Genomic DNA, 22,227 nt, shown 5'->3' on the forward strand with positions numbered 1-22,227 from the left:
TTCAACTGTTTGTGTCCAATAAGGAAACCACAATAAATCTAATGTGTTACTGAAATTCTATATTTAGAAAATTGGCGCTGGCTTCACCGCCATCTTCAACAGATACCCAGTAGTGACCACGTTATGTTTCCTAATCTTTGACCTATGACGATTGGACGATGTGTTTTTAGTTACTTCTTACACCGCGCTGTGCTGTGTGCTGGAGTGGTGCAGTTCTTTTTCCTCAAGTCGTTGTCTGTGTTGGTCGTTTCAACACTTTTAAGTGAGTATTTTATCACAATAATTGACATAACCCGAGACTAAAGGTGTGATTTTGAAGTCTTGCTTGCAAAATCAGTTCGAATTTTTGTTGGATGATTGTTATTTTCACAATATGCTTAAAATTCGACAATAGGCAGTATATTCACGTGCATGCAAATAAAATCGTTTTCTATTGAAGCATTACGAGGAATTTTTATTATCTAATGAAAGTTCTCAATGCATTAAGGTGCCGGAATTTCCCAAGGGCATTCCCATCTTTTAATCAAGCGGAAATATTTTGTTTTTATCATTCATAATTCACAATTTCCTTAATTGTCAGGATATTCGGTATATGGGGGGTTAGTGAATTTTATGCCTTTGACTTGTGTTTATTTTAATATTAGAAGTCTTGCTTATTTTTCTCCTTTAATTAATCTTTTTATTTCTTAATTTCTCTGGATAGTTATACTTTTTGATTTTATGAATGATATGAAAAAGAAAAAGAAAAATCTAAAAAATTTCAAACATCTTAAGGATATATTTCAATAAATAAACTGGAATGAGCGATGTTTTCTGCACCTTAAGGATCTAAGAATCTGAGAAATCCCCATGATTTGAATAATTTGAAAAATAAATAAAATTGCTAAAATTTTATAAAGAGATCTCGATAAAACAGCAAATCGTCGTCTAAGCGGCAACTACCGCAACCTCAATTTTTACAAAGTCATACGGGAGCACAAAAAAAACGTTTTTTCATTAGAGTAAATAATCTTTTTCAATGATTATTTTATATCAAATTTTAGCTTAAAGTTAGATCTATTCAGTAATACAAAAGATAATCTCCACCAGTCAGTTTCCCGCGAAAAATTCATCTGAAAAAAAGTAGTAATAAAATATTTTCACAATTGAGGTTGCGGATGTTACCGCTTAGACGACGAAATATAAGGATGCAAAAACGTCTCCGACTTCAGTATAGGACTGATTTTAAATAAGTACTTACAATTAGCTAATAATGCGCTTTTAAAGCAAATTTGGTTTTCTGTAGTTGAAAAACCGCCAATGAAATCAAATAACCAAATCCTTGTTCTTTATAAATAAACATTTTTATTTTTAGTATAAACGGTTTCGTTCGTGTATAAATATTTAAGGTTTGAACTCTTTGATTTACAAAGATGGTGAGAAATTCGAGAACCTGCTTTGTCAGTACGCGCTATTGATTCTTCTCTGTTAAAATAGACAAATATTAATTTAGTTCTAAAAACTTTGAAAGTAACCAACAATTGATAACTACGTATAGGTAATAAAAATTTCTTTGCATGAAGCAGACAAATCCATATATCTACCAGTGAAGCTAATTTCTTATTTGTTTTCATATTTAATTTTAGCAAAAATGTTCACCAACATCGGGGAAATCGAGGATGACGATAACATAATAAACATCCTTCTAATGGGGGAAAGTGGTGTAGGAAAATCAACTTTTATCAACTCTTTCGCAAACTACATCAAATGTAAAACCTTCGAAGAAGCCTCAAAGACCAAAACTACCATTTTAATTCCTACTAGAGTCACAGTCTACGATGACGACTCCATGGAAGACCGTACTATTATCGTCGGCTCGGATGATAACGAGAAACAAGAAATTGGATGCTCCGCCACGCAAAACGTGAAAACTTATCTTTTTCCCATCGAAAACGCGAATGTAGTCTTGCGGTTGATTGATACTCCTGGGATTGGAGATACTGCAGGTATTAACCAAGACGACAAAAACTGCGAAGGGATTCTGTCTTTTTTGGGGCAACTGAACAAGCTTAATGCAATTTGTTTATTGATGAAACCGAGTAATGATAGAAACACGGCTCTGTTCAGTTATTGCGTAAGCCGAATTTTGTCACAGTTACATAAAAGTGCGACGGATAATGTGATTTTCTTGTTCACTAACGCAAAAGGGTCTGATTATAAGCCAGGAGGCACATTCCCTATTTTGAAGAAGCTGGCTAAAGATATTGCGGATCAACCACCACATGTTAAGATTCCCATAAGCAAGAACAACGTATTTTGTTTGGATAATGAATGTTTGAAGCAACTGCTGGCGTTAGAACATGGCCTCGAGCTCAACAAGCGAACTAAAGATAGCTGCAAAACTAGCTGGGAAATCGCTTGTGAAGAGATAATAAGGTACTTTTTTTGATGTTTTTGTAGTTTTTACATAGGCCATTTTTTAGGTTTGTTAATTATATTCAAAAATTGAAACCACACAATGTTAAACAAACTGTGAGTATCAATAACACCAGGGAACTTATCCTGCAGTTGTCAAAACCATTGTCTGATATCTGTCAGCTTCTGCAAAGCAATATTGTGAATCTTCAAGAAAAGGAAGACGAATCCAAAAGAACAGATCAAACCATAGATGAACTCAAGAAGAAATTGTTTAAACCCGGCGTTGATCTGGAAATAATCAAACTGGATCATTCTATTTTGGTCTGCACTGCTCTTGGCTGCACCGAAACTATTGAGGTAAAATTCTTTTATTTTAATGCATATCGACTGAGAAACAAGGCCGAAATTATTTTTTGATTATAAATAAATCCTTACCAAACTTCGATCCAGTTTCGCATAATTTTAACTAATTGTAAAAATTAAAGTTAACTGATTTCTCACCACCGAGTTCTCGTGTTAGGTCAATGGAGCGAAGAAAACTAATTATAAACGAACTTGTCACAATCCGTGCTTGCTGGGATATGTGACTTACGAAGTTTTGGGTCACTGGAGTATTGTCACTTGCAGTGAAATGACTCTGAGTTTCAATCCCGTTTGCAAACATTGCGACTGCTCTTATAAGAAGCACATGGTACTTTACTACGACACTAAAATTGTTCCGAAACTACACCAGGACGAGGATGTGAAAAAAGATATCGAAAGTGAAGAAAAACAACGCGAGAGAATTAACGAAAAGATCAAACAAATCAAGCAAGAAAAGGAAGAACTCGAGAAGGAGCAGGAATTCATAGGAACATGTGCCGCCAAGTTCGCTTATTATCTTCAAAACAATTGCATCACGTCCTCTTATGACAGTTTTAAGGAGTACATTCAACTGTCAATCGAGAGGTATTGATTTTTTGTTTGTTTTAGAATAATGAGAAGTTTGTTTCAGAGAAAAGAACCTAGGCAACTCTGCCAACATGGTTCTTATAGCTAATTTAACTCAGCTTCTAATCAGACATGAGAATTTGATTAAAACATTGAACGAGAAGAGGTTTCTTGTCGATGGTGAAAATCTCACAGAAGAAACTGTTTCCAAAAACATTGAGCAGCTGTTCAAGTTGAAGCATAGTGGAGATAAAATTAAGCAGATCTTCGAGGCAAGAGCCGGTTGCGTCAAACGTGGAGCCAAAATCAGCTTGAAGAATGTCTTCACTGATAAAATTCCGAACTGGTTCTTAAACTTTGTTAAGTAATAAGTTTCTAAAAATCTGAAAAGTTTTGTGTTTTGTATGTATTTTTAAGTAGCTTTTTTATACATTATATTGTCACGCTTAAATTTAATGCTATTTTCAAAATGTAATATTTTTTCATTAATAAAACTGAGTTGTCTGTAAAGATTTTTTGTGGCATTTTTCAATTTTTCTAGTATACATTTTTAGAATGCCAGTTTTTAGTTTTTTTGGGTAATTGCAAAAAATTTTCTAATTTTTTCAAAGAGAAGTTGAATGCATTTGATTGAGTTCTGATTTTCATTTTTTTCTATAAAATTTGCTTGGGTTTTTAAATTAGAGGAACACCAGAAACCAAAATTTTTATACAAGTAAGAATTTAAAGTTAAAGTAATTGAGTCTAAATACAACATGATATATACAACGAAGAGACGAGCAACGATTATAAATAAGCGAATAACAAGAAGCGTCCGTTTGATGAATAATGCTTTTCAATCACGTTCTTTACAAGATATGTCCTCCAAGTCCAAGCCCTCCAAGTCCGACTCCTCCAAGCCCGATTCCTCCAACAGCCAACCCTTTGGAAACTAAAACAGGCTGAGGATGTACAGCATGTCCAACTCTTGAAACGATAGCGTTGAAACCATTATGGTCATCAGCGGTGTATTTAACCACGCGGATGGTACCATCAGGTTCGGCCAAAGAATATTCTCCTTTAACAACATCACCTACGCGAACTTCAGCTTGTTCTTTATGGTCACCAGTTTTGGGATCTCCAACGCCGTATTTAAATTCATAGTGTGCAGGAGTCTGCAAACATTAATAAATTTTCTAGAAGTTTACTTTGTGCGTCTTACGTGATAGTCCACTACGGCTTGTTTGGCTACAGCGATTGGAGCCAAACCGATGCCGCCTCCAAGACCGATTCCGCCTCCAAGGCCGATTCCGCCACCGAGTCCTCCAAGACCGATTCCGTATTCCACGGCGGTGGCACTGGCAACGAGAGCCACTACAGCTAAGACCTGCAAGGAAAATGATCGGGTTCAACCGTGCATTGCATCAGGCCGAAAAGCGTGCCGAAAAATGCAACTGGTCGTGGTTGCACAACTGGAAGTAAATTTTGTGGTGTGCTTACTTGGGGTAGCATGTTGGTATTGAACACTCGATGATAACAAATCGACTACCGAACTATAAATTCCGACGGTTTATATATTAGTGTAAAAACCCCTTCACCTTCATGGTTTTGGAAAAATGGGCCTAGTGGCCGCCCAGTAAATGTTGCTCTGAAAGGTAACTTATTTTTCGCACCTCCACTCTGTTTTTAACTTTTCCGCGATTTCCTGTACTAGTTTTTCCCGAGAAAAGTAAAGTTAGAAAATATCACCCATCCACAAACGTCCATCAATTTTTTGGTATAAAACTCTTATTGTTACGTAAGGCAATCAGAATTTTAAAGGAATTTCTTAGGTAATTGTATGGTTTACTTTCCGCCTGAGTGATTTTAAGAACTATGTGTGTCATTATAAAAGTTTAATTATGGATATTTACCATAGATAAGACTAAGACTTATTAATAACATCGACAGGTTCCTTCACAAAAGAGTGATTTATAGTGTTAAAACTTTCCTAAAACGTTTTTTTTGCTTTGCTTAAAAATTTCATTCGGCTTCCGACTTCAGTGATATTGCTCCAGTTTTCAGCGAAATTTTTTAACATTGATATTGCAATGTAATAATGTCATTATTAACATAGTTATTAGCTAATTATTAAACATTATGCAGCAATATCTAATGTTAAAAAAGTAACATAGCGATTTGGAACTTTTCAAGTGTCAAAGACAAATTCCGTTGCAGTTTTTTCGTAGTATTTTCGTGCACTTAAAATTCGAAAGTAATTGTTGTATTTTGGATATGAGAACGTACATTCAACAACTTTTACAACAAATTATTACAAGATTTTTATTGGACTTGGATTAGGATTTTGTTAAGGAAGTTAAAAGAATCTTTTCGATTTTTTTTGAAGACATTTTACCTGAAACATGATCTTGATCAAGTGAAGGAAACTTTTATAAATCCAACCTTGAAATGCAATTTCGACTAAAAACTATTAAATTATTTATGTATCGGGCACAATAAGAAGCATTTTGTTGGCCGTGCTAAAATTTTACAATTTTTTGAATGTTTAATATAAATTTGTATTTTCTGTAAATAAATTTTGTGAAATAACAGTTACTGAAAAATGAAAACTTTTAAAATTTTCATAGCCACTGACAGAATAAGTTGTAATTAAGTAATTAAAGAAATGTTTGCTTCGTCGGCGTCGTTTAAAATTAAACACTCTTTTTCTCTATCTAACCACTTTGTAATTTTGCGAAATATTTAAATAAAACAATAAAAGTAAGCTCGTAAATTGTAATTGTTAACTGAACTGAAAGAAAATTCTTGTAATTCTATTATTGGAGTCGCCAAAATTTTAGATTTAAATTTCTTTGAACCTTAGCAAAAAAAACTACGAAAATTTTAGGTAAACATTTATTGTTTATTGATTCATACAACTACATAATACAAACAACAAAAGCTCTCTGAACTGAGCTCTCCAAGAGACTAGGATATGTGCAAGGCAAGGAATACAATACAACCGCAACTCAATTGAAAATTTAAATTCCTCCAAGTCCATATCCGCCCAAGCCAAGTCCTCCCTTCGCCAAAAGAATCTGGGGGTGGGCAGCGTGTCCAATTCTCGACACAACAGCATTAAAACCATTTTTATCATCAGCGGTGTATTTGACCACACGAATGGTACCATCAGGTTCAGCCAAAGAGTATTGTCCTCTGACCACGTCTCCTACTCTGGCTTCAACTTGTTCTTTACGGTCGCCAGTCTTGGGGTCTTCAATGCCGTATTTGAACTCATATTTTGGTGGAGTCTAAATAAAAAATCAGTAAACAGTGTTTTTGAGGTGATTTTACCTACTTACGTAAACATCAACGATGCGTTTTTCTCCTCCAATAAGAGCGCCGCCTCCAAGTCCAATAATACCGGCTCCTCCAATGCGGCCTAATCCTAATCCACGCTCAAGCCCCAAACCCTCATCTAAGCCTCCGAGTCCCCGAAGACCGATATTGCCAATGGCATAGGAGGTGGCGATACCGGCACTGGCGGCGGCGACGAGAACAGCGACTACGAAAAGCTGAAAATTTTCACATTATTTCAAGAAAATTCGGAAAATTTGCTTACTTGAGCGATCATGATGCTTGAGTTGGTTCGAAAATTGAGTGTGATTATTCGGCAGTTTGGCAGGGCTTTTATACTGGCTCAACCACATTTACTTCGGGATTTTTTGAAAAATTCAAGTAAACAACAAGTCGATTTGTGCGAACAGAATTATTTGCAATTTGAAAGTGCGATAAAGCGTAGAAAGAAACCTGATTAAAGTGGAGCATATGTCAAAAGTTGACCATTTCTGGTAGCGGCGGTGGATTTCGCAGATGTTTGATGGTATGATTAATAGTTATTATATTGTATTATAAAAACATTTGCTTTGATGTGGTGTAAAAATGTTAATGTGGTCAGTGAATAAATTACTAGTGCGATACATTAAATGGAATTCAATTAATGTTTATTAGCATATTATTACGCTTAAAGAAAAAAAGTAAATTAATGAGAAACAAAGAAACGAATGTCATGAGACTTAATTAGAAGTGACCCAGAAAATTAATTCAAGATGACATGGGATTTAAAGAAGTAGCAAATTATTATGAAGGATGATGAAATATGTTCGTAGATTTAACAAAATGAGTGATTGTTTATAATGATGCAATGTTAAGGTGCTGTTGTCTTATAGGTTTTGCACAGTCTTTAGAGAAAATTTAGTCAGTTAATTTTTAATTAAATATTTTTTAAATGCTACTATAAACTAAAATCTTCTTTAAATAATGATCTTTCAAGTGACAAAAATGTACTTAAAATAGGTTTCAAATAAAACCGAAAAATATGTATTGAATTTATGGATGACTTCTCTAGAACTGCAAGGAAGTTTGCTTCTAATTAATTAAAGCTCAGTTTCTATTGAAATGTGAACATCAATTTGCTTTGTGTTATTATGATGCAACTTCGATTCCCAACATCGCAACTTTATTGTTAAGTTTAATCTTTGAGCACTTATTTCTTCTTCAATTAATTATCAAAAATACAATTTATTTCTAAACACCAAATTTCGTCAAAAAAATGAAAGTTGAAGTTTAAAAATCGCACTGAAAATGACCAAATTGACGAAATTTGGTGTTTGGGAATAAATTCTATTTTTGATAATTTTTGTCAACACGAGAATTTGATCGAACAATTTTCTTCTTCAATTCCCCGAAATTTCATAGTTAAAAATCCTGGAATTATTAAAATTCCCGAATTTGTAAAATGCAGAACTTCTAGATCCTTTAGAGTATTTGTAGGTGCTAGAATAACCACAATATTTAGATTAACTGGTTTAGAGGAAAATCCCTGGAAAATCTGGAATTTCTGGAGATCCTCGACAAAAAAATCCATTGAATTTCAATCTTAATCTCGAAAGAGAAATCTTGAATCTCTAGAACGCATAGATTTTTAAATATTTAGCATGTAAAGCATCAAAAACCTTTGAAGTTTTAGCTTCTCATTCGCAAATTTTTGAAGACCAGATATATACAATAATTCTTTAAAAAATTTAAAATCTTTGGTAAAAATTCGCTGATTTTATAAAAATTCATGAACTAAATTTTGTATTTTCCTGAACTGCAGTATAGAAAAATTCATAAAAGATAGAGAAATCCTCTCTTAAATGTTTAGTGAACGTTTTGTAATTTTTTCTGTTTTTTTTCTATTTCTTTGGTGTGTCTATGCAGTGGTTTCAAACGTTCCTAAGTTAATTTAATCGGACAAACAAATAACAGAAATGTATTCCGATGATAAATTATATTACAGAATGTTGAAGCATTTACGGAGGTAAAGAAAGTGTGGCAAAACAATTTAATTTCCTGTCAGCGGATAGTTATAATTTATAACATTACAACAGTGACATTACAAAGTGGACTGGTAAAAAAAGCCCATCGCCGGTAGAGAAAACCCGCTGAGAGTAATTTTAAATTATTCCAATCATGTTTTTGAAGTTTATGTCGAAAGTACAATGACAAAAAGTAGGTGAGATTATAGAATTACCAAGAGACTAAAACGTCGTAATTTATTTATTATATAGAATTGCAATTCTACAGAAAAACAAAGATTAATTACTTCAACATTGGACCTAAATATCTGAATAAAGTACGTTTTAATTGCAGTCTTGCACAACGTCTATCAGGTCACTCATTTATTATCATTTTTCCATGGAAACAAACGCAGTTTTTAATCAAACATTTATTGTTCATTCAACTAAATACACATAATTTAACATAATACAATTGGTAAGATGAGCAACGACAATAACATTTACAGGTACAAATCCAACTTAAATTCCTCCATAGCCATATCCTCCACGTCCCAAAAGACCTCCTCCGAGGAGTCCGTCATGGCCATCCAAAACTCTTCCTCCTTCAAGTCCAAGTCCAATACCACCGCGACCGCCTAAAAGTCCTCCTTCAAGTCCATAACCTCCTCGGCCGTCCAAGAGTCCTCCTCCAAGTCCAATACCTCCAACGGCAATTCCATGAGTCGCTACCGGTACAACATGATGTGCAACGGGTACGGCAACATGATGCGCAACGGGTAGAGCAACATGATGGGCAACAGGTACCACTTTCTTGATCAAAACTTGAGGATGTGCAGCGTGGCCTACACGAGAAACCACTGCGTTGAAACCGTTATGGTCGTCGGCCGTGTACTTGACGACTCGGATGGTACCATCGGGTTCGGCTAAAGAGTACTCTCCCTTGACTACATCGTTGACACGTACTTCGGATTGTTGTTTTCTGTCGCCGGTTTTGGGGTCCTCGACACCGTATTTGAACTCGTATTTGGCGGGAGTCTACATTTTAGAGTTAAATATCGGAAGAACAATGCAATGGTGAAAACTTACATGTAGGTCAACGACGCCGTGGTGTCCTCCAACGACTCCTACTCCCACTCCAAGTCCTCCAACTCCTACTCCAAGTCCTTCTTCATAGCCGCCGACGACTACTCCAGCGCTTGCGGCGCCCAGCAATACTGCCAAACCTGTAATCTATAGAAAAGTGTAAAAGCACAATTTTAAACTGAATTACTTCTTACATATCCTAACATCTTTGGATTGTGATATGGTTGATTGAGTTGATGAAACTACACTGATTACACGGTTGGTAGCGCGTAATTATATACTTAATCATTTTCCAAAAAACGACACTTTTGCTCATTATCTAGACGAAATCATGACGATTTGAAAGTGAAACCGTTAATCGTCAAATATGGAACGACTTTGAGACATTTTTGTTGTCGGAAATCGACGACATTTTGCTTTTTGTGGGTAGAGACCCATTTTATGCAGAAAAATCGCCGAGTGTCACATGTCTTTATTAAATTATTTTGTTATTAATGGTAACATTTACATACGTAGAGATACGAATTCAACGAATTTGAACAAGTGCACTTGGACATTGCATAACCAGTATACCTAATTAACCTGGTAGCACAAATAAGAGATAATTATTGTATTACTGTGTCATTACCGTATGAATTACAATCATAGATAACAAAAAAATAGATTAGAGCGATATTACGAGACTATAGAGAATCCGCTGATGGTAAAAATCGTGGGAATTAAAGCAGCTATTGACCTTCGCGGAGGCTTATTGGGCCAGTTACTTGTGAAGAAGTTTTCTTAGATAAAAAAGATAATTTATTACTCCTGTTAGGTATAAAATTATGTATGAATTTTTTACATTAATAAAAAGTGGATACGAATCTGCAGACCCACAGGAGTAATTACGTAAAGACTCCTTACCATTTGTGGCAGTTTTTTCTCTGAATTTCACGCCGGTAAAAACCAAATTATTGAAAACTCTAATTAACACAAAACAATTATTGATTTACGAATCAGGTACTTAAAATAAAACAGACAAAAATGCTTAAACTTTTATTTCCATTATTCCAAAATTTACAAAAACTCTTAAATCAGTACTGTATACTACGCTTCGTCTGAATGTCATCCAACACGGCTTGAAGTTCCTCATCTTCAAACCTCCCTTCCAAAGACGGAATCAAAGACTTGGCCTCCTCCGTGGTCTCCGGGCAAAGATTAGCTATAGCAGCCAATTCAAACTTGTGTAGCTTCTTCTGCATCAACAAACTAAAACATTGAACATAAAATTCTAGACCTACAAGATAATCGTATCAATACTTTCTAACTGCTGAGATGGTTTCCTTATTTTTAAACTTTCTAAACCTATCAGTGTACGTCAGTGTCTTCATAAACACATCCGAGAATTCCTGTTCATCCTCTGCAGACTCGTTCTGCGCCTTCCTGTGCTCCAACAACATGTGCACCTCAGAAATGAGCAGCGTCTCTGCATTCTCAAACTCTGCAAAGAAATGAAACAACAATCTAGAAAAATAAATATATTGGAATTAAGACGCGGGCTTCACAATATAACCCTCTTGCACTAAAAAATCGTATAATCGCCTCGTTTTATTCACGTCAATTTTTAGGATTTTGCGCGCGGTTTTTAGTTTAATGGACCCCATCTTCTTGTTTTCCGCAATAAGAATTTCTTTGAACTCCAAGTAACTGATTGGAACTAATCTGACGGTTCTACATAAGTCACGTTCGGCGGTGGAGAGTTTTTCATATCCTGGCATTCCAATGACTTCAATAGGATTGAATCCCGATCGCTTCTTCATAAAAGATAAATCAACTGCCGCACGATTCGTCTTCCAATTAAGTTGGGTCTTCGCGTGAAAGTTCTTCAAATCTGTCTCACACTCTTCGTGGAGTTGTTTAAGTTTGAGATAAAGACGAGCGTCGGATAAAGAAGTGATTCCTTTCTGGCGTAGCTCGCACAGTCTGTGAAGAAATTGTTAAAATCGAACTGTGGAAGGACGTCTCTGACCTTATGATCTGGATTTTGAGCTCGCCACTGCGATGAAGACCCTCCATTAACATCTCAAATTCCATCGGTAAACAAAACTGCATGAAACGTATAAGTTTTTCGTAAACTGGGCGAGTGATCGTGACATCGTATCGATGCAACCAAGCGTAAACTTTGCGGGGGAGGATAAGACCGTGCTCGCGAATGATTCGTTTCCAGCGTTGGCGTTCCTGGAGCCGGCGATTATAAGCCCCAATAACTCCGCATTGTAACTCTGTGATTAAGTCAACATGAGGATCGTCTTTATCGGGTGGTTTAAGATTAGATAGGAGATCCTCAGCAGTGGAATCAAACTCGCATTCAAAATCGGATCTGGCGGGATTGTACCCCGCCAACGACTGGTACCCCACAGTATTCGGCGCATATCGCGGGGGCTCATCTGTATCATTAATCCTAAATCTATAAGGAACGACATTCTCGAAAAACACAACCGCATCGCTCGCCTCAACCTCCGGTAACTGATCAGACCCGTGTCTGTCCAAATAAAAGTATTCATAGTGATTCTTAATCTCACGGACAGTTCTGTTAGGCAACTCTTTCCCCACTAAATTCCAATTTCCATACTTCTGTAACGAGTCTAATAACACTACTTCTTCGCGCGCAGTCCAGTCCGAGTTCTCAAACAACGGAAAACTGTCCCTCATTATGTGATAATCGTGGTCGCTGCGGTGCCCCCGAAATTCCGCTCCTTGCGCAAAACATTGCGTACAAACATTTACCCGACATGGCGCACAGAAAATGTACGGACACTCTAAATCGCACGAACAGTGAGCGCAAATACTGTCCGCTCCGTTAGAAAACAGTGCAGAGGGGGCCCCGTCTGAAAATCAGAGTGATACACCCGGGAAAATGTGCAGAAAACTCACCCTTGGGGAACTGGAGGTCGGCGGCGTCCTCCTCGGTCAGATCTGTGTTAGCGTTGGCCATTTTTAATGAAAATATGTGAGATAATGAGATGAAAAGCCGGAACAGTCACGGGGAATGTAAGGTTATGTTTGTTGTCATCATAGGGGTACCAACCGTTATCGAAAAAGTTACCAGAAGACGTCAAAAAGTGGGAATTTATTTCCGAATTTTGCGATAATAGCGACGTTTTGGCGGAAAATCGACACGAGAGGAGTTTTTGTGACACTAATAGTACGTAAATTAATAAGATTTTTTTTGTATAAATGGTGTAATTCTTAGATAATTTTTTAGGTTAAATCAACATGTCAATGTCAAGCCGGAGATTTTTTCTGCCTTATTTTTCTCAACTTACTCGAATCTTACCAACTTCTCAGTCGAGGCTTCAAACTCTAGCGACATTTTCTGCCTTGAGGAATAAATCTGTGGCTTCTTTTGACGAAGTCAAGTCTGTTCCAACACAAAAAGACACCCTTTTGATAGATGTCAGAGAACCCTCAGAGTTACAAGAAACTGGGATAATTCCTGGAAGTATCAACATCCCTCTTGATCAGGTTGAACCTACACTAAGAGACATGCCACCCCAGGAGTTCAAAAATAAATTTGGAAGAACCAAACCTGAAGGCTCTACGCCTATTATTTTTTCCTGCAGAAGCGGGAAACGCAGCGCCTTCGCTCAAGAAGTTGCCACAAAGTTAGGATTCAAAAACATAAAAAATTACGTAGGAGGTTGGCTGGATTGGGAGGAAAAAAATAAATAATTTTTCATGACTTTAGAAATTAATTCGTTAGTCTTTGTTATGTATTTTGTTTTCAGTTTGTTTTAAAAAAATATAATTAATATTTCAATAGTCTTATGTATGCCATGAAGGTCGAGTTATTTTTAGTGCAAGTAGGTTGTATATTGATTTAACTGTTTAGATTTCATTTTTTCATAACTTCTAATTGAGTTAAAAGTTGTTCGAAATTGTACTGGTCTTCCGCTTATTAACAAAGGATGCAGAGTTTTCATTAAAACAATTACAACAATTTGATTACTTGATTCTGTTTGAACTTGAGTCGGGAGCAAAAAATGCAAAAAATTTTTATTTGGCACTGTGTTTACATAAAGATTAGATTGTAAACTTTTCCAGCTGTTCTAGATTTCCGAAGTCTTGACCTTGTGCTTTTCTGTACACAAAGTTAAGAATTTAAAAAAATACTTATGCCACATTGAGATTGTTTAAAAATGTAAAAAAGCAAGTTCTTTGAAGGAAACAATCATTTTAATGACGCGTTTATTAGAGATTACCAATTTTTTTCTTTTCCCTGATTTCTTTTGTTGATTATCCTTGACTTTCTTCAATCACTGGAATTATGTCTTCAGCGCATCATCATTTAAACGCCGCCGGCTTTTGTGTCTTTTGGCTACTCAGTGCATCATCCTCCTGTTCCGCCTCCTCTCAACGTTCCCTCCTTTGCTAATTTCTCTTTTTCGCCTTCAGAAGCCCCAAGACGCTCACCTTGCAACCAAGACTCCGTCGTGAATCCTCGAGTATATCGTACATTTAATTGGACTTGACCGGCGCGCCAAAAACCGTTTCATATCACATGTTGCGCTGGGTTTAGTAACTCAAGTCGAGTCAAAGTTTTACCATTTCCTCTTTAATCTCGTATCAGTAATTCAGATAGTATTACCGCAAATTATCCGGTGTGTTTGTACGGAAGTGCCAGTACCCAACGATGCAGGATTTCCCTAAGGTAAGGGTCGACCTCTACATTTTTTTCTTACGTTTGACGTCTTGATTACCTTGGAGGTTGAGACGCACCAGCCCAATTATTTTTCTTCGGTTACAATGGTGTTTACACACTGCCGGCAAATCGACCTCTATAAGCGAAAAAATTATCAGCGTGTTTACATAATAACTTTATCGGGAGCAGTTCAAACAGACGCGTGCACGTTTTTAACATAAAAACAAAACGTGGTGAAACGCTCTGGAGAAGTCCACGACAGGTGCTTGGCTTTGCAGTGATGGATGAGTCTTTGCTGTCTGAATTATTGATTGCACCCTGAATACATGTTCTTATCTTAAGGAACTTTGCAAGAACGGAGTCATTGTCCATATTATGGCTTCGCACGCTTGAGGCGAATTCGTTGCTCCGAAAGTCAGCATGAATTTAAATAGGACCGATGGACGTGTTTTATTATTTAAATTAGTTTCAATAACAGTTTTACTTTCCTGGCATTCTTCATTGCGTGCCAGGACTAATACTGACGTTCTGAATGTTAATACTAAATTAAAACGAGTTCTTTGCGGTTAATTCAAAGATCGTATTAGAGACATTAGTTGGAAACAAAACATGAAAACAGGAAATGTTTAGTGTTTGTTTTCCACTGAAACATCGCACCGAGAGAATACTGAAGGTCTTCGATTAATAATTGATTCTCATTCATTACCATAAATAAAAATGTATTGCTAATTGAGGTAAACAAAGAATACGCACTAAACGGATTGAATTTCAATAAACAAAGAAGCTATTAACATTAAAACAAAGTTGTGGTCATTTTTGCGGCTGAGCGACATTAAGAACGCTATAAATATTGGTCTTTCGAAAGGAAAACTATAAAAAAGTGAGGTGAAAATGTACGAGGACGTAAAAGATTGAGTGAGATGCTGACAAGCTTTTGCAGCAAGTGAATTCTGTCTAGTGAAACGATAGATGAAGTTTAATTTGTTCTAAAAATAATTTCTTTAGAAAAATTGTGCTAATCATTACTAACGACATTGACCATTATCTATGTAAAAGAGTCAAGCTAGTTAATTCTAGATCCCTCCATGTTGCTTTTTTTGTCCAGCTAATCGAACTAAATTGAAGTTATCAATTCTCTCCGAACTGTAACAAGATATTCCGGCCATTTTCCTCATTGATTTTTACATGCAAACACATAATTTTCCCACAACTAATTAGAGCAGTTTCATTGTTTATTTTTCTGTGGCAAACCAAACCGAGAGGCGAAAACCTCCGTCTGCAACGTATTGATCACAATTTTCCTCTTCATAATTGTTGTTTTTGCAATGAAAAGTAAGTGACTCCCTACACCACTTCCGCTAATTTTAGCCCTCGGAAATGGAAATGATGGATATCGTAATTCCCATGATAAAAGCAGCGGTTCTCCGCCCTTATTACTAATTTAATGGCCCTACTAGTACTTGTCGTCCTTGATGCGTTATCACCAGGAAAACTTACCTATCAGACCGAAGAAACAGGTATATGCAGATATATTCCTCTTAAGTTATTAGCACAAACAATTAGCGCAGCAATTAAAAAACAATTTTCGCGCTGCCGGATTATAAAGTATAGCGCATTATTATTGGTGTCAATTAATTGTTGACATCCGTACAAAGACATGCTCCACATTGTAGAGCCATCGTAAAATCGATAACGTTTTAATTTTTATTGAGAGTATGGTGGTTGAATTCGTAATGAATATCAAGACGTAAAAATAGACTGTTTCACTTTGAAACAATCACAAAAATATACCAATGAGTGACGCACAAGAAACAATTTTTTAATAATAAAATAAATGAACGGTTTCGACTGTAATCGGATTAAATTCTTGTTATTCGGTATTTGTGCGTAAAAAGTCTTAGCTTAATTGGAGAAAGCTATTTTTCAATCAGTCTAAGCCAGAGAGCTGCAGGATAATAAATCATGGCATTTAAAAGGCAAAGAAACGCTTTGTTCCCGTCGCTATGGAAGCTCTTGGAGATAACACCTCCACAACTTCAGGTCAAATTTTCTTTCTCACAAGCCTCCACTTCAATGTCTTTAAAATCGATATCTAGTATCTAATCTTTTTAAGTTTGTAAAATAAACAATTCAGGTAATTAAAAAGTTTATTGGATAAAGTAAAAAACAGTGCAATTGTTTTGAATTTGCACTAAGCGAAAACAAAAACGTTACCAATAGATTCTTTCTTTTACTGGCTTGACCATCAAGAAAACCACGACGCAACCAAGAACGATGGAAACCACCCCCAGACACACCACCGCCCATCTGGGACTGTCCCGATCTTCCTGAATTTCCCGTGGTAGCACCCGAAACTGAAACTGGGATTCCCAGTCAGTTACCAATTTCTCCGAAGCATTGACGGTGGCCCTAGTCACTCTGTTTCTTCCATTTTCTTCACAAATCTTACTCTGTGGTTCTATCATGAGTTTTACTTCGCACGAGTTATTTGTATTACCTGGTAACAGTCGCGAGTGCGAAGACAAGCGGACATTCTAACCGATAATAAGAGGTCGTCAGCGGGGGCGGCTCCCTGGAAGAGGAACGCTCGAAATGGAAAATGTACCGCTAGAGGCGAAACCTGCTGTGGTTGTTGGGGACAAATTGCTCGAAAAGAAGGATTCCGACAGCCTTCTTCGTCAACAAGGATGGCGGAGCGCTGTGAAGAAGCGCTTCTAATGATTACAGATGCCATCCGACCGTATTTCCATCCTGAAAAATTTCAATCCGACTCTTGTCATTGCTAGGAATATCGATCCATCCCTTTATAAGCGCACGTAATCTGTTTACACATTGAAAGTTTGTCAGCGGACGAAGTTGAGACGTCAGAGCTTTTGAAATTGAACAAATTAATGATACGAACATGTTTAAAAGCCTCCGGAGACTAATTAGTGCTTTTCATCGTTTCAGTAAATAAATGCTACCTCTGGATAGCTCTCTTATCAAAATATCGCAGTTTGTTTTTCCTGAACAGTTTTATCTACTCACCATCTCCGTCGCGTATGGAAGTTCGCAACAAAAGCTCGTCTCCTAAATGAACGGAACTGCCTTGCTGGAGGGGTTGGTCAAATACACCATTGCTTTTACGCAAAAGAGTTACCGTGGAGTCAAATTTGCGTTGGAGACCGCCGGAAGCCACAGAAACGGATTTAGTGTTGGATCGACCCTGTCTAAAGTCTTTGATGTATTGTAAGTCGGAAACTGAGAATACAATAAAAGAGAAATACGACGGCAAAAGAAAATACACAGAAATTTACGATGATGGACGTGTAATTGATGTCTAGTGACGCATAACCTTCACCTTGGTTTTAAAAGTAAAACTTTCCGGAATTTCTTAATGTTCAATGATTATTTCCTAAAAATGTATTATTTCGTTAATTTCTTACTAATCAGGGAATATTTATCTTTTGTATGTGTAGAATGGGATGAGAAGGAACGAAAACATTCCTTTTGTAAATTGAAAATCACACAAAGCCACAACATGCTTTGAATTTTTCTCACCTGTTTGATAAATACTTTCGATTTAACACGAGATTCATAATTGCAACAGTTTTTGCATCTTCCTATTTTCAATGTAGTTAACAGGATGCTTCCAAAATGTGTAGTATTATTAGACATAGGAAAATTTTGCAATAAAATCGTACTCACAAAATATAAAATTCAGTTTATCTATCCTAGAAATTGTTGTGATTCCTTCAGTCATTTAGTTTCCAATGAAAATTAAAGTTTATAAATCCGTATGACAACTAATTGTAAATTATTATAATGAGACGAAGACGAAAAAGGAAAACGCACGTACTTAACAATCAACTTTGCTTAAAAGTTTGCAAGGAAGAATCGTCATATTAATAAAAATATTCAAATCGGGTTGTCATATTCGCACGTGTGTTAAACATTGAAAAATTATAAAATCAATAAGTAATAATAAATAATTGCTTACGATTTGAACATGTTCACTGCTGTCAGTAAAAATAAAAATAAATAACTTAAAAAACTAAGAACTGGAAATATTAATGGGACTTCGTCAAATTGAATTAATTAATAGATAAATAAAGTTTTTTTTTATAAACTCTACATGAAACACTATAAATAGATCAAAAATAATACTAATAGTAGCTACAAAAACTTGTCACATTATTTGTTTATTTTGTTCAGTAAAAAATATTGTACGTAAACCACGTGTAAACGATTAAAACGTATTATAAATGATTGATTGATCAAGTTTCATTCATTAAAAGTTGTGTTTCTTAATCAGAATTTAGAACATTTCCCACCCATTTTCGGTTCTCTACTCACTCATTTTGCGTACTGAGCCTCAAATGCTTCGTTTGCGAAACAACCCTCTCCTGAGGAACACATTGTAACGTCACCAAAGCATCATCCGCTAGTCGTAGTCCTGGAATCGTAGCCATCCTTAAAGGAAGACACATTCGAGCTCCACAGGCTCGTATTCCACACTCCGTCATCCTTGCCCCTTCGAGGTCAATCCGGAATCCATCGCTTCCCACAGGAGTCACAACACACTCACTGGAACCTTCCATTACTGGAATCGCTCGATTGATTGTGTTCATCCTGAAGAACCCCCGAAAAAAACCACTTCCATCCCTAGAGTCCAAGCACGACATATTAAGAACTCGTACAGGAGATTCTTTCGCCGCTGGTAAATACTGAGTTGGTGGTGCTGAAATGACCACTCCATCATCAAAAGGAGGTAAAATTTCATCCTCAGGAGGTGTTCCAATCGGTGGATACGCTGGAGGTACAAACGTCGGAAAATTCTAAGAAAAATTAACTGACCCTCAATCAATTCAACTCACTTGAGGGATATCTGATAACGGTGGAGGTGGAAGATAGATTGGCGACGGCGGAGTGGAAACTTCGTCGAATTGCAGCGGAGGCTGAGGGTAGGAATAACCAGCGGAGGCGGTTAGTCTAACTGCCCCCAGAGAAACAATCACGTGGAGATTCTTCCACATCTTTTTGCTAAATGGACAGGATTGTGACATCGCTTTTATATCAACGGTACTTTAGGAATCGTGATCTACGATTCGGGTGCACTCATTCTCGATTTCGGTGTTTAATCTCTTGTTTTTATGGACGTGCATAATGGGTTTTATTGATTTGTGCTGTCGGATGGGTCGGGGACAAGTGTGGATCGTGTTCGGCCCAGAATTGATAAATGGGGACATCTTTTTAAGTCCGATGTGGCCCCGTTTTTCCGGGTGTGAAAAACAAGAAATGAAAGAATTTTGTTCTTTTTTCTTAAGATATGAATAATATAATTGGTATCGATATTAAGTAATTGTTATTACTAATGATTACCTGCATTAACATGTAGAATCAATTTGTAGGCATTATTGTAACGACTCTGCTTAATAGCATAATTGCTCAGATAAAACAGGAAAATTAGATTTTCTCGTAATAGGGAACTCGTTTTGGCTTAGTCATTGCTTCTGAAAAATTGCTGTTATCGGATTGTCCATTATTTTGCGAATGCCTTGCAATAAACAGCTAATTAAAAAAGTATTATCAATGTGAACCATAAGATGTAATAATTTATTAATTAACCTTTGGCCTTTTAAAAATATAGGTATATCAAAAGGTTGCAAGCTATATGAATTTTATTATAATAAGAGACTATGAGTTCTTGCAAAAAAATATTAAATAGTAATATCGTAATCCAGAGATTTCAAATGGTCTGAGTAATTTAACAAGTATTCTTCGGTTTCGCAACCTTTGTCGGCTGAACACAAACCTTGACGGAAGCTGTGTAAAACAAAACAGACTTCTAAAGTTGCAATAATTCCCCGTCGGTAAGTGCGTAATCCGGGTACAATAAATTTTGTAATCTCTAAAGCACACAAAACATTGCTAGAATAGCGAGTGCGGGCTGTGCAAATATTTGATCTTCAAAGTAACATGAAGTAAATATCAACAAACTCTATTGAAATAAGAGTTGATCTTCATCTCTTCATTTGAAGTTGTAAACGGACACTGGAACCATTAGCTCGCAGTTTTTAACAGTCGTAACAGTTTTTAGTGTATCACTTCCTTAGATTAAATTTCGATAAAAATTTCCCATCAAACTATAATCGAATTTTTACGATTGAACTGTTTCGCATTTAACATTTTTTCTTATAACGAACTGCCCACACGGCTGGCTCAAAAACGTGCATAATTCTTTCACGAAAGGTAAATCGTAAAAACATCTAATAATTCATTCTGTTTAAAAACAGTGCATACCTAACTTTATTTAACGTGTAAGAATATAAGTTGATTACACGACATGTCAAAACAATGCTTGCCCAGATTCCAGAATAAATAAATCATCCTGGAATTAATTAACGAAATAATCTACCGGAAATTAGTAATCTGTTGCGTTGAACACGCGTTTGATTAACCTGGCGTGGCGTGAGTAGTAACAATAAAATTTTCTTGTCAGTATGTTAATTAGTTTTTCTTTTACAGTTAAGTTCTTAATGCATGGTCACTGCCGAGCGGTCCATGGAGGGCGGCGCCCCTCGACCGCGTGGCGTCCCGCCTCCACGCCGCAAGTTCAGTTTTCCCGCCGCCCTCTCAATTTCCACGGACCCCGCTGGACCACCTCCATCACTCACCAAACGACGCTTCAGCAATGTCGGCGACGCCGTCTCCCGGAAACTCTCTACCATCGGTTGGCGGCGACCTCCTGAAGAAGTGGTAGCCGTCGGGCGTGCCCTATGTGCTCTTTATATACGGAGCCGCCTTAAACGCGCGGGGTTGTTTAGTAGGAAGTTGGGGCTGACGAGGGTGCGGAGCACCGTCAGTGCTGTCCCGGGGAGCGGCAGCGCCACCGTCAGAGATGTTTATCCAGGTTTAGCGTGTGCTTGTATGGAACTCGAACGAGTACATCCAAGGGTGTATTTGAATATTTCGCGACAGACTGGCGTGGGGTGCGAGACTGGAGTTGGGGGGTTGTTGGCAGCCATCGGACATCAGATGTTAAGGTGCGATCCGACGTGGGGGAAAGTCGTGGCGATTTTTAGTGTCGCCGGGGGGTTGGCGGTGGATTGTGTCCGATTAGGGCATCCAGAGAATTTACATGATTTACTGGATGGAATGGCGGAACTCCTGGAAGACCGGATGGCGATGTGGGTGGCGGCTAACGGAGGATGGGTACGTATTCAAAGTCGTTATGGGAAAGTTGAGTCATTACTATTTAGACACCATAAAAGCAAAGGATGTTATTATTTTTTATAGTTTTTATAAGCTCATTATTATTTTATTGAAACCTTCTTCACATTGTTCTCAACACACGATTAAACCAAAAAAAGAGCCTAATAAAGTTCAGGGTTATTCATTTTAATTTATCAAAACCATCAAAAGATATGCCTTGGGTTTAATATCTTAAAAAAAATTAATCAAAAAAATACATTTTTTAATTTAGTCAGGCTTACAATCACTCGTGAATGTCCCTGCAGACATTAATGGTTATAAAAATAATAATTATGTATTTTTTTTGTAGACAGGACTGAGCAATCACTGCCGACCAGAAGACCAAGATATCTCTTTCGTTGAATACCTTGGCATTTTCACACTAGTTTTAGCGATTCTACTGACGGCGTACATCATCGTGAGATTCTTCGTCAAATTCAGTATGTTGTAAATAATTTCATTATCGTACCAAAAATAAATGATATTTAAAGTATTGTTTAAATAAATCAGTTAAAAAATTAAAATTGTTCTTCGTCTTGAATGTCTTACCATTTCCAATTTTTTACAGGTTTGCCTGTATTGTTTCGTCTTTGTTACTATTCA

At 36.7% G+C, this 22,227-nt stretch overlaps 7 protein-coding genes across 9 annotated transcripts; 3 read left to right on the forward strand and 4 right to left on the reverse strand.

Moving 5' to 3' along the window:
• Positions 1–108: 108 nt before the first annotated feature.
• Positions 109–3,837, forward strand: LOC148174012 (uncharacterized). Its single transcript, XM_088037586.1, has 5 exons — positions 109–262; positions 1,626–2,415; positions 2,463–2,754; positions 2,918–3,345; positions 3,392–3,837. Exons 1-5 carry the CDS (start codon positions 145–147, stop codon positions 3,693–3,695), a joined length of 1,932 nt encoding a protein of 643 aa, XP_087893712.1. The 5' UTR covers positions 109–144; the 3' UTR covers positions 3,696–3,837.
• A 308-nt stretch (positions 3,838–4,145) lies between these two features.
• LOC148174013 (uncharacterized) lies at positions 4,146–6,983 on the reverse strand. Its single transcript, XM_088037590.1, has 4 exons — positions 6,908–6,983; positions 6,685–6,860; positions 4,529–4,646; positions 4,146–4,481 (listed from the first exon to the last, which is right to left on the reverse strand). The coding sequence occupies exons 1-4, from the start codon at positions 6,917–6,919 to the stop codon at positions 4,176–4,178; spliced, it is 612 nt and encodes a 203-aa protein (XP_087893716.1). The 5' UTR covers positions 6,920–6,983; the 3' UTR covers positions 4,146–4,175.
• Positions 6,984–9,052: 2,069 nt separating this feature from the next.
• LOC148174014 (adult-specific cuticular protein ACP-20-like) lies at positions 9,053–10,089 on the reverse strand. Its single transcript, XM_088037599.1, has 3 exons — positions 9,905–10,089; positions 9,714–9,857; positions 9,053–9,662 (listed from the first exon to the last, which is right to left on the reverse strand). Exons 1-3 carry the CDS (start codon positions 9,914–9,916, stop codon positions 9,147–9,149), a joined length of 672 nt encoding a protein of 223 aa, XP_087893725.1. The 5' UTR covers positions 9,917–10,089; the 3' UTR covers positions 9,053–9,146.
• A 643-nt stretch (positions 10,090–10,732) lies between these two features.
• On the reverse strand, positions 10,733–12,709 carry LOC148174015 (DNA-directed RNA polymerase II subunit Rpb4-like). Of its 2 annotated transcripts, none has more exons than XM_088037597.1 (3): positions 12,624–12,709; positions 11,010–11,190; positions 10,733–10,958 (listed from the first exon to the last, which is right to left on the reverse strand). In XM_088037597.1, the coding sequence occupies exons 1-3, from the start codon at positions 12,682–12,684 to the stop codon at positions 10,784–10,786; spliced, it is 417 nt and encodes a 138-aa protein (XP_087893723.1). In that variant the 5' UTR covers positions 12,685–12,709; the 3' UTR covers positions 10,733–10,783. The 2 variants fall into 2 exon arrangements, with proteins under 2 accessions (XP_087893723.1, XP_087893722.1); XM_088037596.1 differs by lacking the exons at positions 10,733–10,958; positions 11,010–11,190 and adding exons at positions 11,197–11,672; positions 11,719–12,577 and having other exon boundaries at positions 12,624–12,707.
• A 96-nt stretch (positions 12,710–12,805) lies between these two features.
• Positions 12,806–13,511, forward strand: LOC148174016 (rhodanese domain-containing protein CG4456-like). 2 transcript variants are annotated; one of them, XM_088037603.1, is made up of 2 exons: positions 12,806–12,894; positions 12,943–13,511. In XM_088037603.1, exon 2 carries the CDS (start codon positions 12,966–12,968, stop codon positions 13,419–13,421), a length of 456 nt encoding a protein of 151 aa, XP_087893729.1. In that variant the 5' UTR covers positions 12,806–12,894; positions 12,943–12,965; the 3' UTR covers positions 13,422–13,511. The 2 variants fall into 2 exon arrangements, with proteins under 2 accessions (XP_087893729.1, XP_087893728.1); XM_088037602.1 differs by having other exon boundaries at positions 12,955–13,511.
• A 593-nt stretch (positions 13,512–14,104) lies between these two features.
• Positions 14,105–22,148, forward strand: Buffy (BCL2 family apoptosis regulator buffy). Its single transcript, XM_088037598.1, has 3 exons — positions 14,105–14,400; positions 20,899–21,585; positions 21,935–22,148. Exons 2-3 carry the CDS (start codon positions 20,914–20,916, stop codon positions 22,073–22,075), a joined length of 813 nt encoding a protein of 270 aa, XP_087893724.1. The 5' UTR covers positions 14,105–14,400; positions 20,899–20,913; the 3' UTR covers positions 22,076–22,148.
• On the reverse strand, positions 16,308–19,511 carry LOC148174018 (uncharacterized). Its single transcript, XM_088036778.1, is given in 6 exon segments — positions 16,308–16,392; positions 16,451–16,459; positions 16,606–16,841; positions 16,889–17,142; positions 17,419–17,600; positions 18,727–19,511. Coding segments are annotated over 6 exon segments (1,476 nt in total). The 5' UTR covers positions 19,437–19,511.
• Positions 22,149–22,227: the final 79 nt, after the last annotated feature.

This window comes from Gnatocerus cornutus, chromosome 5, assembly GCF_029298725.1.
Source record: "Gnatocerus cornutus isolate USDA-ARS CGAHR chromosome 5, icGnaCorn1.1, whole genome shotgun sequence".
Lineage (NCBI taxonomy): Eukaryota > Metazoa > Arthropoda > Insecta > Coleoptera > Tenebrionidae > Gnatocerus > Gnatocerus cornutus.

Bases quoted from the DNA above. Each gene is read 5' to 3' on its own strand.
- LOC148174012 (XM_088037586.1), top strand. From the start codon at position 145: ATGACGATTGGACGATGTGTTTTTAGTTACTTCTTACACCGCGCTGTG. The intron at 263-1,625 runs GTGAGTATTTTA...ATTTAATTTTAG, and splicing joins GGTCGTTTCAACACTTTTAA to CAAAAATGTTCACCAACATC. The intron at 3,346-3,391 runs GTATTGATTTTT...AGTTTGTTTCAG, and splicing joins ATTCAACTGTCAATCGAGAG to AGAAAAGAACCTAGGCAACT.
- LOC148174013 (XM_088037590.1), bottom strand. The intron at 4,647-6,684 runs TCTTATTGGAGG...CGCCGTGGAATA, and splicing joins ATTGGACTTGGAGGCGGCGC to CGGAATCGGTCTTGGAGGAC. The intron at 4,482-4,528 runs GTAAGACGCACA...TAATGTTTGCAG, and splicing joins AAGCCGTAGTGGACTATCAC to ACTCCTGCACACTATGAATT.
- LOC148174014 (XM_088037599.1), bottom strand. The intron at 9,663-9,713 runs GTAAGTTTTCAC...TCTAAAATGTAG, and splicing joins ACGGCGTCGTTGACCTACAT to ACTCCCGCCAAATACGAGTT.
- LOC148174015 (XM_088037596.1), bottom strand. From the start codon at position 12,684: ATGGCCAACGCTAACACAGATCTGACCGAGGAGGACGCCGCCGACCTC. The intron at 12,578-12,623 runs GTGAGTTTTCTG...TCTGATTTTCAG, and splicing joins CGACCTCCAGTTCCCCAAGG to ACGGGGCCCCCTCTGCACTG. The intron at 11,673-11,718 runs GTCAGAGACGTC...ATTTCTTCACAG, and splicing joins CTCAAAATCCAGATCATAAG to ACTGTGCGAGCTACGCCAGA.
- LOC148174016 (XM_088037603.1), top strand. From the start codon at position 12,966: ATGTCAATGTCAAGCCGGAGATTTTTTCTGCCTTATTTTTCTCAACTT.
- Buffy (XM_088037598.1), top strand. From the start codon at position 20,914: ATGGTCACTGCCGAGCGGTCCATGGAGGGCGGCGCCCCTCGACCGCGT. The intron at 21,586-21,934 runs GTACGTATTCAA...TTTTTTTTGTAG, and splicing joins TGGCGGCTAACGGAGGATGG to ACAGGACTGAGCAATCACTG.